The 15,782-nt window shown below is 31.5% G+C and overlaps 1 protein-coding gene across 1 annotated transcript in view; it reads right to left on the reverse strand.

Moving 5' to 3' along the window:
- The window catches only part of LOC115875949, a 248,141-nt gene that overhangs the window by 76,982 nt on the left and 155,377 nt on the right, over positions 1 to 15,782 (reverse strand). Inside the window, exons 6-11 of the mRNA XM_030891556.1 lie at positions 15,170 to 15,269; positions 14,733 to 14,881; positions 9,927 to 10,079; positions 9,611 to 9,741; positions 4,454 to 4,540; positions 2,972 to 3,125 (exon numbers count right to left, since the gene is read on the reverse strand). Of these exons, the coding sequence (XP_030747416.1) occupies positions 2,972 to 3,125; positions 4,454 to 4,540; positions 9,611 to 9,741; positions 9,927 to 10,079; positions 14,733 to 14,881; positions 15,170 to 15,269 (774 nt within the window). The remainder of the gene's footprint in view (positions 1 to 2,971; positions 3,126 to 4,453; positions 4,541 to 9,610; positions 9,742 to 9,926; positions 10,080 to 14,732; positions 14,882 to 15,169; positions 15,270 to 15,782) is intronic.

The raw sequence follows: 15,782 nt of genomic DNA on the forward strand, positions 1-15,782 counted from the left end.
GAGTGTGAAAGAGCAGTAATTAATGGCATTTTAACAAGTACGCTTACTAATTTAATTTTCAAACAATCGTGTATTTTTAATTAAGAATGTAAATTTAAATTATCAGTACCACAAAAAGTCCATTATAGCAAAAAAAATTTAAACTATAGCCAAAATAGTTTTATAGAAACAAAATAATTATTTAAAAAAGAAACATACGGTTATAACGAATTAATAATATTCATTTTTTTAAGTAAAAATAATCATATTTACTTAGAAATGGATTTTGATTATCCGGCAAAACAATTTTATACGGGGTCGGCAACGCTTGTTTTTTGATGCCGAATTTCGTGTACCGTGCTGGCAACTGTTACTTTTGGATCGGTATTTACATGTGTGGAAGTAAATCGCATAGGGATTTTATTATGCCGGAGTGAGAGAAATGCGATGTGCTGTTTCGGCGTTGCCGGTATGCCTTTCCCTATCAGCTAAAGTAAAATGACGATCACAAACCGCTTATTTTTAAAAGACTTTTTTTTCGAAAAGATAACTAGATAAAATCACTAGATACGTTTCTCAGCATCTGAAATGGAATTATAAGGATATCGTTAGGGTGTCCATTTTGTATAACGAGAAGAATATTTTTTGTCAGTAATCGCGATAATTTAAATACACAACTTTTTAACACCTAACACGCCATAACTTAAGAACCACTTTAGAAACTTTTTTATTTTGAAGATCGGATCTTTTACAATATGTTTAAATAAGAAAAATTCGAGAAGGTTGCTCTTTTCCATTCAAAAATTTTAAATAACCCATCCATTTACTTTTAGTGCATAGCAATTTTCAGCAATTGTGTAACTTTTTTATTTATAAAGTTTTTCACATACTGTCTGCGAAAAAAATATAGCAATAATATTAAGAAAGATTTTGAAAAAAAACTACAATCAATTATTTCTAATAGAATTCGAGATATTGATTTTTGAATTCAGAGTTCTAATAGCGCAATCACTGTCGAACACTAACTCAATTCCACTTATTTTTACTAAAAATGCAAGTGTTTCTAATTCACACTTAAAATTTTTTAAGCTATAGAGAAAATTACAACGACTCGTTAATAAATAAACAAATAAAATATCACGAGACGTAATTCAATCGTGAAGCTGAAGCCATGATGTACTGATGTATCTTTCCCTAGAACTTTAAGTACTGACAGAGGTAGTAATTGGGTCGACCGGTCAACTGCGATAAATCACTTGTGTCTAGCCCTGGCAGGCAACTTCAATCACGTTAGAGTTTTTGACAAACACAAATGAATTAACACACTTCAAATAACCACGCTAACCAACCTGATTGGTCAAGCTTAAAAGTTGACTGTTAGGGCTAGACACTTCTCGACAAATCTGCTATATCCCCCTTCCACGTCTCTTAGCAATGTGTACAGTTTCTCGGTTTATTTCATACGTTTGGCAATTCCAAGCGTATTTACTGTTCTCTTTTTGTTCAGTACATTATAAACGCATTGTACTCTTCTTACATACGGAAATCTCGACCCAAGACTAATCTCGACCCAAGACCCAAAGACGAAGACTAATCGCTGCCAGTCCTTAGTATACGAAAAGTTCAGTCAATATATTCAATACAATAAGATGTACTGAACAGATAGAAAAGTGTTAAGTACCCATTGCATAACAAATACTTCGTATTTTCCGCTCTTCGACTTAAAGATATTGAATCGCCATAGCGATTCACTATGGACATGCAAATACCGACCGAAGACTTTCTGTTGCCGACATAACAGTGTTGCCGGCTATAACAGTGATTGAGTTCCTTATGAGAATTTGTTGAGGAATTTGAGAACAGAAATCGTTATGGAGTACGAAGCTTTTTTGATTATCTGGTTGGTAATGCGACAATAATTAAAAGTACCATTGACGGAAACAGTACTAAGAGAATTGTCAGCTCAGGAGCTTGGTACACCCTCAAAAGTAATATGCCACTTCTTGAACTCCCAGTGGTTGATATACCAAGAATAAACGACTTTGAGAAACAGTTCACTGTAGTATTGAGAAATGACAAGCATTGGAAGAGAGAAACGTTTGCTGAGCAGGTAAAAAACCAGACGGAAACGTGGAATATTGATGCTTCCAAAACCAAAGCAGCAACAGGGATAGGAATGTTTGGGCCAAAAACTAAATACTTCGAACCAATTGGCACTTACCTCAGCATACTTCAGGCAGAAATTTACGCTAACAAAAAGTACGTACAAATTATCTTAGATAGAAACAATCGGAAACAGGAAATAGCCATCTTATTTGATAGCCAAGCAACATTAAACGCGATCAACTCAGTAACCATAAATTCGAAGTTGGTCAAAGAATGCCTAGAAAAGCTGAACAATTAGGAAAGAAAATAGAGTCCTCCTACTAAGGTAATGAAAAAAACAATCTTGCTAGAAAAGGAGCAGGGATTCCATTAACTGAACCAGGACCGTTCTGCTTCCCAAATGGAAACCAACTTAAAGCGGAACTTAAAAACCTGGAAGGTTCCATCCGTAACCTGGAATGGACAATCCTCCAACGGTCTACACTCAAAGATATTTCTCAGAACTTACGACAGAGAAAAATCAATAATTTTCCTTAATTTAAGTACGATTATCATGGGGTTTTTAACAGGACACTGTCTCCTCAATGAACACCTCAATAGATTGAAGCTAAAAATTCAAAATTCAGTGAGGAAAACAGGGAAACTCCAGAGCGCCTCATCATTGAGATGACAATCATTCGTGCCATTTTTTTGGTACGATTGATATCGGAGACGGAGAACTAACCTTTATAAAATCGTCTCCAATACTAGTTTTAGTCAAAGCCATGAGACTGTATGATGAGTTATAAGTAACGAAAGGGGGACACAATAGATCTATAAGGTCGCGGTGATTAATTTCCCTACTTCCATACAATCTACAATCTAAAATCTAGTTGATATTACTCACTTTGTGATGTCTCATGTAAGTTTTGGCACCATCAAGAAGTCTTTCAAACTCTAAACGGTTGGCGTTCCGATTTGTTATCACGTTCCCAACTTGGCCCACAATAGTCGCAAAAATAAACACTCCTATTAGGTAGCTAACTATTGTAAAAATATACCTGCAAATAGAACAAATCATTTTATAAAAAAACTATTTGATGCATAGATGTATATAAATAGGAAAAAACTAGAATCTGCCCAGCGAAACAATATGTGAATCCCGGTAGACAAATATTCAAAAAAATGACATAAAAGTTATCTTTAAATTAAAATTGCAGGTAATTACCCTGACTGTTATTATTATATATTATTTCACTTAACAGGTTATACGAAAACTTGAAGTAAATAATGTTCTAAGTGCCAAAATCATTATTTCGAGATAAACATTTTTTTTTATTATATAACCAATGTATAAGTTGGTGTCTCTGTTGAGAATATTTTTCAATACAATTTAATAGCCGTAGCACTTAGCGCTTTATATGTGTTGTTGGTTATGGAATTTAGGTAATTTTACAAATAAAACTCGATTTTCTGGCACTTAGAACCATTATTTACTTCAAGTCTTTATATTTAAATAAATACCATTGAAAGAAGTATTATAATTGTTCGATATAAAAATATTATGTCAAAAAATACATACAGGTTGTAAATTTGTTTATTACTCGCGGCAAGAGTTTTATGGTTGAAATATGGCAACCTCGGCCCGCTCGTCGAGAGACGAAGCGACGGGACGAGTCGGCAGCTTAGCTTAGTACTCATTTGGAATGTAGGCAGTTATAGTACGGTTATAGTTATTTGGAGTTAAAGAATATTTTGGAAAAGCTGGTTCAATTCAATCAATCAATTCAGATTTAGTAGATTTAGACAGATTCAATTATTAGGAAGATAGATAAGGTGGTACAAATATGACGGAAAAATAAAAAAAAGTTATTAAATATTTATGAATTCAATTTGAAAAAATTACATATGCTTGTCCAACGAAAGAAGACTGATAATGACATTTGTGGTCTGCCATTATAATTCAAGAGTAAATTAAAGTTTCTGTCATTCCTTGGATGTAATCTGTCAAAATAATCCTTTCTTTCGTTGGTCAGACTTTATCTACATAGCGTATCAAAGTTCTTGCTTGCGAACAGACAAATAAAGCCATACTTTTTTTCATTTGCTTTCTAACCAGAAAAGTTTTGAGATTTTACACATACAACAATAAAACTAAACATATAAAAAATAAACAGCGATAAAAAATTGGCAGCGGCAGGGTCTGTTCGGCAAAGCAAAAAACTACTTTCTTACAAATTTAATTTAAAAAATGTATAAAAAATATGTAAATTTTGAAACAGATGATCGGCCACCGTTTGTTCGGTTAGGACCGACCCTCGGTCCTGCCGCTGCCAGTGTCGTACACGGAAGGGGTGCAAAATCGAGAAAAATGCAGTGCGATTGTTACCCGTTACTGGTCCTGAACTGTAGCAGACGTGATTTAACCCTTCTGCGCGGCAGCGACCGAGGGCCCTCCTCTGAACCCGTGTCTCTGCTGAAGGAAAAACCAAAAATAGGTATAATATTATTTTTATACCCACGTCAGTTACCAATTTTAACCATCAAAAAATAAGAGGACTAAGGAAAAAGTCAAATCATAATTTTATCATAGTATAAGGAAACTAGTAGATTTACTCCTTGTTAAATCCTTTGTTCTTTTTCTGCCACTTTATAGGGCTTTGTTCTCGCGTCCCGTGACCACTGACGTAGCTGTATAGTCGTGGTCTATAACTAGGCAAAGTATAGTCGTGGCACTCGCCATAGTTTCACAGAGATGTATTTAGGAAAATATGAGTTCACAATTAAATAAAATATAAAAAATTGATTATCGAGTAAAAATTTGCTTGAAAACAGAATATTTTCACATTTCCTGTAAGTAACAATTCTTCTGTATCTGAAAATCTTCTGATGGGAAGAAATGCGGAAAATATATATAATGGCATATTTTTATATTATTATATCAATTTGAAAGATTTTCTACAACTTTTTTTAAATTTAAAACAAGTTTAATTTTAACATTGATGTGTTTGTTTTGCAGTAATATATTGGTTAGGTGATTTTCATTGGATAACTAATACATTGAACAACACATTGTACTAGATAATAAAATAACAAATTTAAACTTCAATAATTGCTAATAGACGTTACAGAAATTTCAAAAGAGAAAAGAAGCAAGAACAATGAAATATAGCATCACTACTTTCTCGCGTTATAAAAGAATAGTATTTTAGTTATTGTTACCGAGTCCCGAAGGTACCGAAAGAACTGGGAATTAATAATTTCGAGTCCCGGTTCAAAAAAATTGCGCAGAAAAATCCTCATATTTCTGGGGCCAAAATATACTACCGGAGCTGTTTTGCGGAACCGGTAATTTCGGTACCATACCTCTAAGGAACCGGGATTTCCAGTTTTTTTCGGTACTGTCAGTAGTAGCAAATTTTTGTTCAATGATGGTGCAATTCGTTAAACAGCAAGCAAGGGATGGTTGTCAAAAGTAAAATCGATAAAAAATTGAGGTTTAAATGAAAATAATATCAAATTATTAAGTAGTAATAAGTCATGAGAAAATTAACCTGAACACAAACATGATCACAAATGACTCCCAAAAAATTCAAAGCACAATTTTTTGAATTATTACTACAACCAATAGCAGCACACAGTAAGGCACTCGTTTTTTGTTAATCCGTCTCTGTGCTGGGACGCAACGCTCGAACCTCGCAGGTCGACGGACGGAACTCAACTGAAACGCTCTGCAATCTGCCGATATTCGACAGAATGTAAAAACTGGCAGAAAATATTTGGGAGAGTGCAGCTACTCTTTTCCTTCTACTATGTTTTTATATATCAGATGCAAAAAATACGCAACGGAAAAAATTTCGTCAAATTTAAAGTATTATATTTTTGAAGTGAAACTAAGAATAAACATTCAAGGCCGTGACACGACACGCGACACCACAGGAGAGAGGGAAAATAGTAAGAACAGCCTACGTCTTAGAAAAAATCGTCCGATTTAAATGAAATTTGGTAAAAAACGTCAAAAGTTGATCGCGATCAAATTTTGATCAAATTTTGTGGGTAGGCTATGTGAGCGACGTTTCGTTTATATCATAATCAGCGTGGGACTACACTAAAAAAAATGCATTGTAAAATGCACAATAAATAACGCTAAAATATTTAACTCGTTCTATGGAATTCGATTTACCTAATTATGTGTTTCATAAACGATTGCTGATAATATAATATTGTTTTCTATACATAATAAAAATTAAAGCATTCATAAATAAAGTGAATACTATTTTATCGGATATCTAATATTTAGTCCTTTTAAAGTAATTATAACCCTATATGTTTCAAAAGAACTACGTTCAAAATAAACTGGCATTGCCTTATTATTTTTGAAAAGTGTTGCTTCTCTATCTATTCCAATAAGACGTATTATAATACGTCCTTATAATAGATTTATTTTAAGCACGAGAGTATTTTATTTCTATAAGAATTGCTTAGAGTTTAAATACATTCAAAACTTCTACATTATTACATTGAACGTGAAATGGTTGCAATGTGATGAAAATTCTCAGAGAAATAAAGCAAATAGAACAATTTTGCTTTAAAGTGTGTCCCAAATTCATGTTTTTTACAGGGTTTCTCGTTTATCACTAAAATCATGTGCACTCCTCACATGTCTTAGCTTTTAACGAAGCTTCTTAGCTTCTAACATGGCTTCTATGGTAGGCTATCGCCACGTGATTAATTCTCTCCATTAGAAAGTCATTCGAGATGGACATCGAAAGATCGTGTTTGGCGAGATTGGCGGGATAAGCCCGATCAACTACACATTTTTATATAATTTTTGTCGCGTTCCATTATTTTGAATAGTACAATGGTACCTATTTATTGTGTCAGTTGTTAGTGACAAAAAGGAGAAATGTATCGTTTACAGGTAATGTGTTGTTTTAGTAGTTGTTTAGAATAATCAACCTGACCTAACCTAACTAAACGTTGCTTTCTTTTTTTAGAATCTCTGTGACCTTTTCAAGGAATCTAACAAAGGCAGATCAATTCCAGGACATTACAAAAACCATTCGTCACTAGACAAATTTCACCGAGATACCCTTGTATCTATTATTTTTTATTTTGGAAGACATTCAACACAATTGTATTTACCTACTTCTCACCAAAAGATTAATTCCGAAATAAAGTTATTATACTAATAAATTTGATATTTATTTCATTTAAATTGTTAGTACTGATCCTATTCGATTAAAATCGACTCAGGCTTTAAACGAAGTGACATATTAATAAATCATTAAGCATTGCACTTCAAGATATAAAGAGAAAGGCTTGAAATAAAAGGAATGTATTTGAAAAACAAAAGAAAACACTAATAAATAAATATATATTTCTTTAAATCAAATAAGCAGCATTTTTATTTTAAATCTGATATACCACTAACAATGACAATGATCATGTATGTTTTATATGTACGAGTATATGCATAAAATCAATGGCTGTCTTATTAATTCAATTATGACCATTAATGAGGGCAAAATATGTTTGATTTTATTTGATTCATTAGTGTAATGATTTGATATTGAAGAAAAATATTGGTCGATAAATAATATAATAATTGGGGACGGGCTACAGGATGACGCACTCGAAGTTTCGAACCGATACCTCTAAATGGACGAAATCATCAGGATTTTTTTTAATTATGGGTCGATTAGAACCAAACTCAGCATGTGAATAGAGATACCCGAATGGAGTCCTCAGACGGACAGACGGTAATTTTAATACAAATTTTGCAAAAGTGAATTAAACTATTTATTAATTTTTAACTTATTACTTTTTCAACATTTCAAACTACATTTTTTCAAACATGTCCTTCAAATCCTTCAATTTAATAGCTGTTAATAAGAAGTTTCATTTCAAATATGCGCACATAGTGCACACGCAATTTTATTTATTTATTTTTAGCACTATTTTTAAGAATTTAAACTGTATATAAATATATCTAATTTCATAGGTAAACTCAGTTTTTCTATAAACTTTTGTGTTTGGCTTATTATACAGGGTTGATCAAGGGTTGTTTTTTACCCTAACTTTAAAACACCCTGTGCAATAATTTCGTGAATAAATTTTCCTAAAACGTTATTTTTCGGTGAGAACCATGACTCCAGAGCATTTTGTTTTTTGGCTCATATCAATATATGCCTGGGTTAATTTTTAAAAGCGAAATGAACTTGCCAACAACAATTTTATTTTTTTTCAATTATCATTTTACTAATTACATTAGATGACGAATTATTGATATACTTATACCGGGTGCGTCTCAAAAGTGGCTCACACCTATAACTTTTTTATTTTTTTAGTTAAAAAAACGAGATTTGGTATGTTAGTATATGACATAAATTAGGATTGATTGACGTATTCAATTGTTTTCGGTCATTTCCTGTTTCACCGGAAATGACTACAACTTTTGATTTTTAAATGGCACCTTCGATATTTTTTTACTTTATTTGATAGAAAATAACACTCTGAATAGAATGACATATCATATGTCAACTTTTAACATTTTCACATATGGCTTATTTGAAATTATAACTTGCGGTTCGTAACGAAAATTTGACTCGAAATACCAAATATGTGGTATCAAATTATTCGTAAAAAATGCTTTTTCCAAATATGCTAATGAGCCACCCTCGTTCCATTTGAAAAAAAATGAGATATGATTAAAAATAAGATTTCAGCATTTTCTAACTGGCCAGGACAAGACACAAAAAACATTAGACGATCAAATCTATTTTTCCAAGGCTCCTTGATTAAGAATTAGTGTTTTTAACATAGCCATGGCACTCTAGATTGAATTTTAAAATAAGATTTTTTATTAAGCGTGAATGTCAAAAGTTGACATATGATATGTCATTCTATTCAGAATGACATTTTCTATCGAATAAAGTAAAAAAATACCAAGGGTGTCATTTAAAAATCAAAAGTTGTAGTCATTCCCGGTGAAACAGGAAGTAACCAAAAACAATTGAATACGTCAATCAATTCTAATTTATGTCGTATACTAACATACCAAATCTCGTTTTTTTTATCTGAAAAAATAAAAAAGTTATAGGGGGTGAGCCACTTTTGAGACGCACCCGGTATACAGTTTGCTAAAAAATTGGTGGAATAAGGAATAGAGCTAAAAAAAGCAAGCAAAAAAATATGTAATACTTTAAATTTGACGATAAGTTTGTCCATTGCGTTTTTTCTATCTGAGTGTATTAACATTTTAAAAAACTGAAGAGATCATCTTAGTCATTTTAAGACTTTATTGATTCTTCCCTTGATAAGAATAAGAACACTCTCTTATTTTGACATTTGACATATTCATGTAAAAAACTGTATATGTGTATTTGATACCAGTTGTATTTATCTACGAATAATATTGATTGATTTTGAAACCTACAAAAATATTTTTATCATAACTTAACAAAGTATGAAACTCACTTTAAGTTAATTTATTATTTAAGTTATTAGTGTAATATTATTTAAGTTATTAGAACAATATACTTACTGTGCATTTGTTTCAGGTGTCGGCAAGTCCCCTATTGTAGTCAAAGTCAACGTTGACCAATAAAGTGACCCCAAATATTTTCTTGTAAGGGTCGCATAATCTCCAGGTCGATAGGGATATACCCAGTCACCCTAAAATACATGAAAAAAATAATTAAAACTAATTAAAAATAATCTTTATTTAAAAATATATGAATAATAAGTTAATTAATAGTTGTTTGATTTGGTTTGGTATATTTAATTTTGATATATTCTAAAGAAATTTATTTTTTTAAAGATGTATTTCTTAAAATATTAATTTAATTTTCATTATGTACCTGGAACCCTTCTGATTCAGATAATAGAAAGTAGAAACATCCAAACCAATGAGCAAGGATCAATAATATGTGTATGAGATTGACCACCCTCCATAAATTTGGCCATACCGTTCTTGATTCTACCATATAATAATAGTCGATAGCTCTGTACACCTAAAAATGTATAGCATAAGAAAGTGTGGAACTGATTTTAAATTACAAAAATCTAGTGTTAAAATTATAGACTTCAAGATGTTATTTGCAGTTTTTAATTATCGATGTTAACATAATATAATATATATTAACTAAAATGATGGTAAATACGATTTTATAGAGATTTTAAATTTATTCTGAACTAGTTAGTACAAGCAGAACTTACATAATAAGTACAGGGTGGTCGAAATTGTTCTGTTTTAATAGAGAAACCCTATTTTCTGACTAGAGCAAAACCGACATAGATGTCATGGGCTCGATTTCTGAACACGTTTAATGGCGTAAACCGCCTGTTAATATTTTCACTGCCAACTGAGATACGGTTTTTTTTGAATTTTTTACCATTTGGAAAATTGCCCATAACTTTTTTATTTTGCGGAATAATACAGTTCTGTTAAAACGTTCTTAAGGCACTTTTTGAACCACAATCCAGTGGCGTAGTCAGTTTTTTTCTATGTTAGTATTCTATATTAGTATTAGTAATTACAATTCAAACCGATTCAATAAACAAAGAACAAAACTAAAAAAATGTATTTTTTGAGTGACGAATATAGTTTTCTAAAAAATCATCAAAGAGAGTTACAACGATTTATTAGCGAATTGGTGTAATATGTCCAAAACTCTGCCTAGTAGCCTTCTGTAATTCTTCTCTCTTCCCATCTGTTCTTTCTTTATACAGGGTGAGTTTCCTACGATGTTCTCTATGGGCATCTCGGGAACTACTGGAGATAGAGAGTCGGTTAAATGGGGAAAGGATTGCAGTTTTGTGGGGTCATAAATATGCGCCTTTCACATTTTTGAAAAAGTTTATGGCTTACTAGATATTTCGAAAAAAACAAAATTTGGCTATTTTAAAAATTGTCCCTAATTCCATTATAATCTACTTTAGACAAAAAGTGTTGAGATAAAAGTTGTAGATAATCACATTCCTAATGAGTCTGTGTTCTCCGATTTTTTCTAAAGCCTGTTATTTTTGACATATGACACAAACATATGTTTTTTTAAATGGAAACCATAGTAGCCTATGACTTTATAAAAAGCGCCATTTTTTAAGCTTTTCGGCGATATAAGCTATAATATGTTTCTTTCACAAAATTACTGAGTTATAGCCAATTCTTATCTTTCTTGACTAATTTCACTTAGTTAGCCTTGGAAACAAGTTCAATCGTCGTTGCTCTCAGAAATGTGAAATTGTGTCACATCCAATCTTTGTAAATTAAAATAAACAAAAATTGTAAATAAAAATTTTTAAATGAAGAAAAGCGTGTAGGATTATTGGTTCAACTTTTCTTGGCCATACAGGATCCGTTAACCGGTGAAAGTTACTTACGTTTTTTAGAGAACGGTTTTCAATGGTGTTCAAATTTTGGTGATTTATAACTTATAAAAAGACAAAATATATTATTAAACGGCTGTTTACAATTTACACTACACAAACTAAAACTTAAAAAAATAATATCACTACGTACACTTTAAGTTATTTTAGAAAATGTTCAAAAAATCCGCAATTATTTTGTGAGTACATCTTTTTAAAACTGAATTTCTAGCTATTGTCACAGTACGACCGGTCGACTTAATTAAACTTCTCCTGTTCCGCCTCTTCGAGTGCTTCTCTTAATTCATCAGTTCTTTTGTAAACCTTGTTGTTAACCATACCGCATAAAAAAATCTAAAATGGATAGGTCAGGTGACCGAGGAGACCCATGCAATTGGTCCACCTCTTTCTATCCCTGAGTCTACATAATTATGATATAAATAATTTTTAACATTTCTTTCATTGTGGGGTTTCATTTTGGAGGGGGGGGGGTTGGTGGGTCATAATGAAAGTAATATTGGAACCACTGTATTAATGCGCGAGTATCTAAATTTAACTGTTCTATCATGTCTTGAAAACCGTTCTCTAAAAAACGTAACGTTCACCGGTCAACGTATCCTGGAAACTGTATGGTCAAGAAAAGTTGAACCAATAATTCTACACGGTTTTCTTCATTTAAAAAACTCTTATTTACAATTCCATTTTTGTTTATGTTAATTTACAAATATTGGATGTGACAATTTCACATTCCTGAGAGCAACGACGATTGAACTTGTTTCCATGGCTAACTAAGTGAAATTAGTCAAGAAAGATAAAAATTGGCTATAACTCAGTAATTTTGTGAAAGAAACATATTACAGCTTATATCGCTGAAAAGCTTAAAAAATGGCGCTTTTTATGAAGTCATGACCAACTATGGTTTCCATTTAAAAAAACATATGTTTGTGTCATATGTTAAAAATGACAGGCTTTAGAAAAAATCGGAGAACTCATTAGGAATGTGATTGATTATCTACAACTTTTATCTGAAAACTTTTTGTCTAAAATAGATTATAATGGAATTAGGGACAATTTTTAAAATAGCTAAAATTTGTTTTTTTCGAAATATCTAGTAAGCCATGAACTTTTTCGTAAATCTGAAAAGCGCATATTTATGACCCCACAAAACTGCAATTCTTTCCCCATTTAACTGACTCTCTATTTCCAGTAGTTTCCTTAGAGAACATCGTAGGAAACTCACCCTGTATATGTTTAAGGTCGTTTAATTTCCCCCATAAAAAAGTCGAAAAGAGTTAAATCACAGGACCTAGCAGGCCAAGATATGGGACCCCTTGTTTCAGTCCAATTCTCTCTAAATTCTCCATTTAATAGGGCAGTTGTAACCCTGGCGTTATAATAATTATTGTAAATGGTAATACTAATATAGAATGTTGATTTACCTTTTCAAAAGTCCCTAATTATGCAGGTAAATAATAATATAGAATATTAAATTATGATGTCACAAAAAATCAAGGCCCGCTTCGATACAAAGATAAAAAAACCTAAATCTCTCTCATTCTTAAAAATGAATACACATAACTTTATATCGTTAGAAAGGGTTAAATGCCAGATTTTTTTTAAGTTTATAGCTAACTATGATTTCCATTTAAAAAATTATATTTTTTATTATATCTGACAAAAAGAGCAAGTATAGAAAAAACTGACTAAGCCACTGGATTGTGCTTAAAAATGTGCCTTAAGAACGTTTATACAGAATTTTATTATTCCACGAAATACAAAAGTTATGGGCAATTTTCCAAACGGTAAAAATTTAAAAAAAAAACCGTATCTCGGATGGCAGTGAAAATATGAACAGGCGGTTTACGCCATTAGCTGTTTCTCAGAAATCGAGCTCATGACATCTATTCCGTTTTTGCTCTATCTAGTCAGGCAATAGTTTTTTTTTCTGGTAAAACATACCAATTTCGAGCACCCTGTACTTTACTGTTGTTTTATTTTTATACTTTTTCTGTTTTGCTTCTTCAGCCTTCTTAATAGCAATCTTAATATGCAGGGTGGTCCGAATTTATTCGGAAAACTTCGACAGTAAATTCTACAGATAAAAATAAGTAAAAAACTTCACATGATTACTTTCATGTGAACAGGAAAGTCAACATGATTATTTATTGTGAATAATGACCTATATTGACTATTTCCATTCCAAATATCTTGAAAACGGTTGCTCGTAGCAATTAATACCTAGAGACATTTTTAACGAAAGAAATTACTGAAAGTATATTGTTTCACTCAGTAGTTTTATATAGGTATGGACAAAAAGCTAGTGCTCTTCATATAAGTTAAGAAACATGTAGGTGGCGTCTCCTATAAGTAGGAGTGATATTGAGGCCGAAATCAAATTTTTCATATCAAAAAACACCCAGACGCCAATTTTCGAAATACAAATGAAATTTATCTACACCGTGTATCTCTGAAACGAAGCAATTTAGGACATACATTTATACGAACATTTTTATTTATTTTTATCTGCAGAATATGCTGTGGAAGTTTCCCGAATACAATTAGAACCACCTTATATATTAATATCTAACTTATGTATATCTATATCGAATTTTTAATAGAGTATAATTGATAATTTTAATAGGGTATAACATATTACGTATAATAAAATTATATAAGAGTTTCTTGCCTTGAACTGCTAATATAGAAATTAATTCCATGCTGTGTTCGACATAATGTGGTTCAACCTGCTCTCACTACCGGTTTCGGGGCCCTACCCCATCATCAGGTGAGCTTGGGTCGTTTCCACAATATCTCGAACACAGCGTAGAGTATATAAATACGACTTGTCGTAAAGTAGCGGTAAAATATTAAGACCCGCATCGCGAGATAGATTTATGCACCGAGGCACAACTATCGATAGTAAATAAAGGTTTTTTTCGGCTAGCCCAAATTATATAATGGAAAATAAATTTCTTGCAGTTTTTACTAGATAGTCGTATTTATATACTCTGCGCTGTGCTCGACATATTGTGGAAACGACCCAAGGTCACCTGATGATGGGGTAGGGCCCCGAAACCGGTAGTGAGAGCAGGTTGAACCACATTATGTCGAACACAGCGTGGAATTAATTTCTATATTAGCAGTTCAAGGCAAGAAACTCTTATATAATTTTATTATACTTAAAAACTGCAAGAAATTTATTTTCCATTATATTATGTATAATTTAACACTGAATAAACCCGTATTTAAATTGTGTACTTAACCGTTTTATTATTTAGATAATTTGTAGAAAAACTTACTTTTAAAAATCTAGGACACCTTAGCAGGGGATTGGGACCAAATTTGAGTTGTAACAAATCTGCCGGACACAGGGCAATCAGGTCCAATACGAAGGCACGTGAGCGAAGGTAATGAGAGGCCAATTTTTTGGAATCATATACCATTAAACCTGTTAATTATTTAATATAAATAAATTTGTTAATAATCTGTTACGTTTGTTTTTAAGGCTGTGTCTTTATTTATATGCGTTGGCTTAAGTTACATAGTGTATCTAAAATTCGACAGTAATGCCTTTCATGTATGCAATCAGGATTGTTATATAGAATTGTTTCATATAAGCATACATATGTAATGCCAAAGCTATTTACCATAAAAATACGGTATATTTTTCATGCAACCCTGTATTTAATTATTTAGCATTTAGCTTAACCTTAGCCCAAATAAAATTATCACATACCTTGTTCTAAATATCCTGTTCTAAACTGTACAGCCAGGTCTAATATAAAAACCAAGTCACTTATACAATCACAGGTAAGCCAAAATGTAGAAAGCATTTCCTGGAACAAAACCAAAATGGAAATTATCAAAAATTAAACCAAAAATAAATTAAAATTAAACTAATTAAAAAATATATCGCTATACAACTTTTTAATGTCATAATTAATAAATATTTTTACTTATTGCACTTTATAAAACTGGGACTTATTTTTTTATTATAAAAGGTGATATGTTTATGTAAAATATGGATGAAAAAGTTTTATAATTATTTTTAAAATTATTAAAAAATAATTCATATTTGTTTTTAAAAATTTAGGTCATAAGACATTTTTTTCCACTATAATAAAAATCAAATCTGGTCTTGGAAAATTTCCTCTCTAGATAAAGTAAATCGATATATTCAGATTAAATTAACCTGAAGATAGGATTTTATTTTCCCTTGGAATATAATAATCCACTGAACATTGTTATAATACGAGCAAATCTGGTTTAGGCTTCGATTATTACTTTGTTGGATAAAGGTTAATAGAAACATATTAGAACGTAATAATTTTCTGAAATATTTGATATTG

This window comes from Sitophilus oryzae, unplaced genomic scaffold (genome assembly GCF_002938485.1).
Source record: "Sitophilus oryzae breed Bouriz unplaced genomic scaffold, Soryzae_2.0 scaffold_1396_pilon_pilon, whole genome shotgun sequence".
Classification (NCBI taxonomy): Eukaryota; Metazoa; Arthropoda; class Insecta; order Coleoptera; family Curculionidae; genus Sitophilus; species Sitophilus oryzae.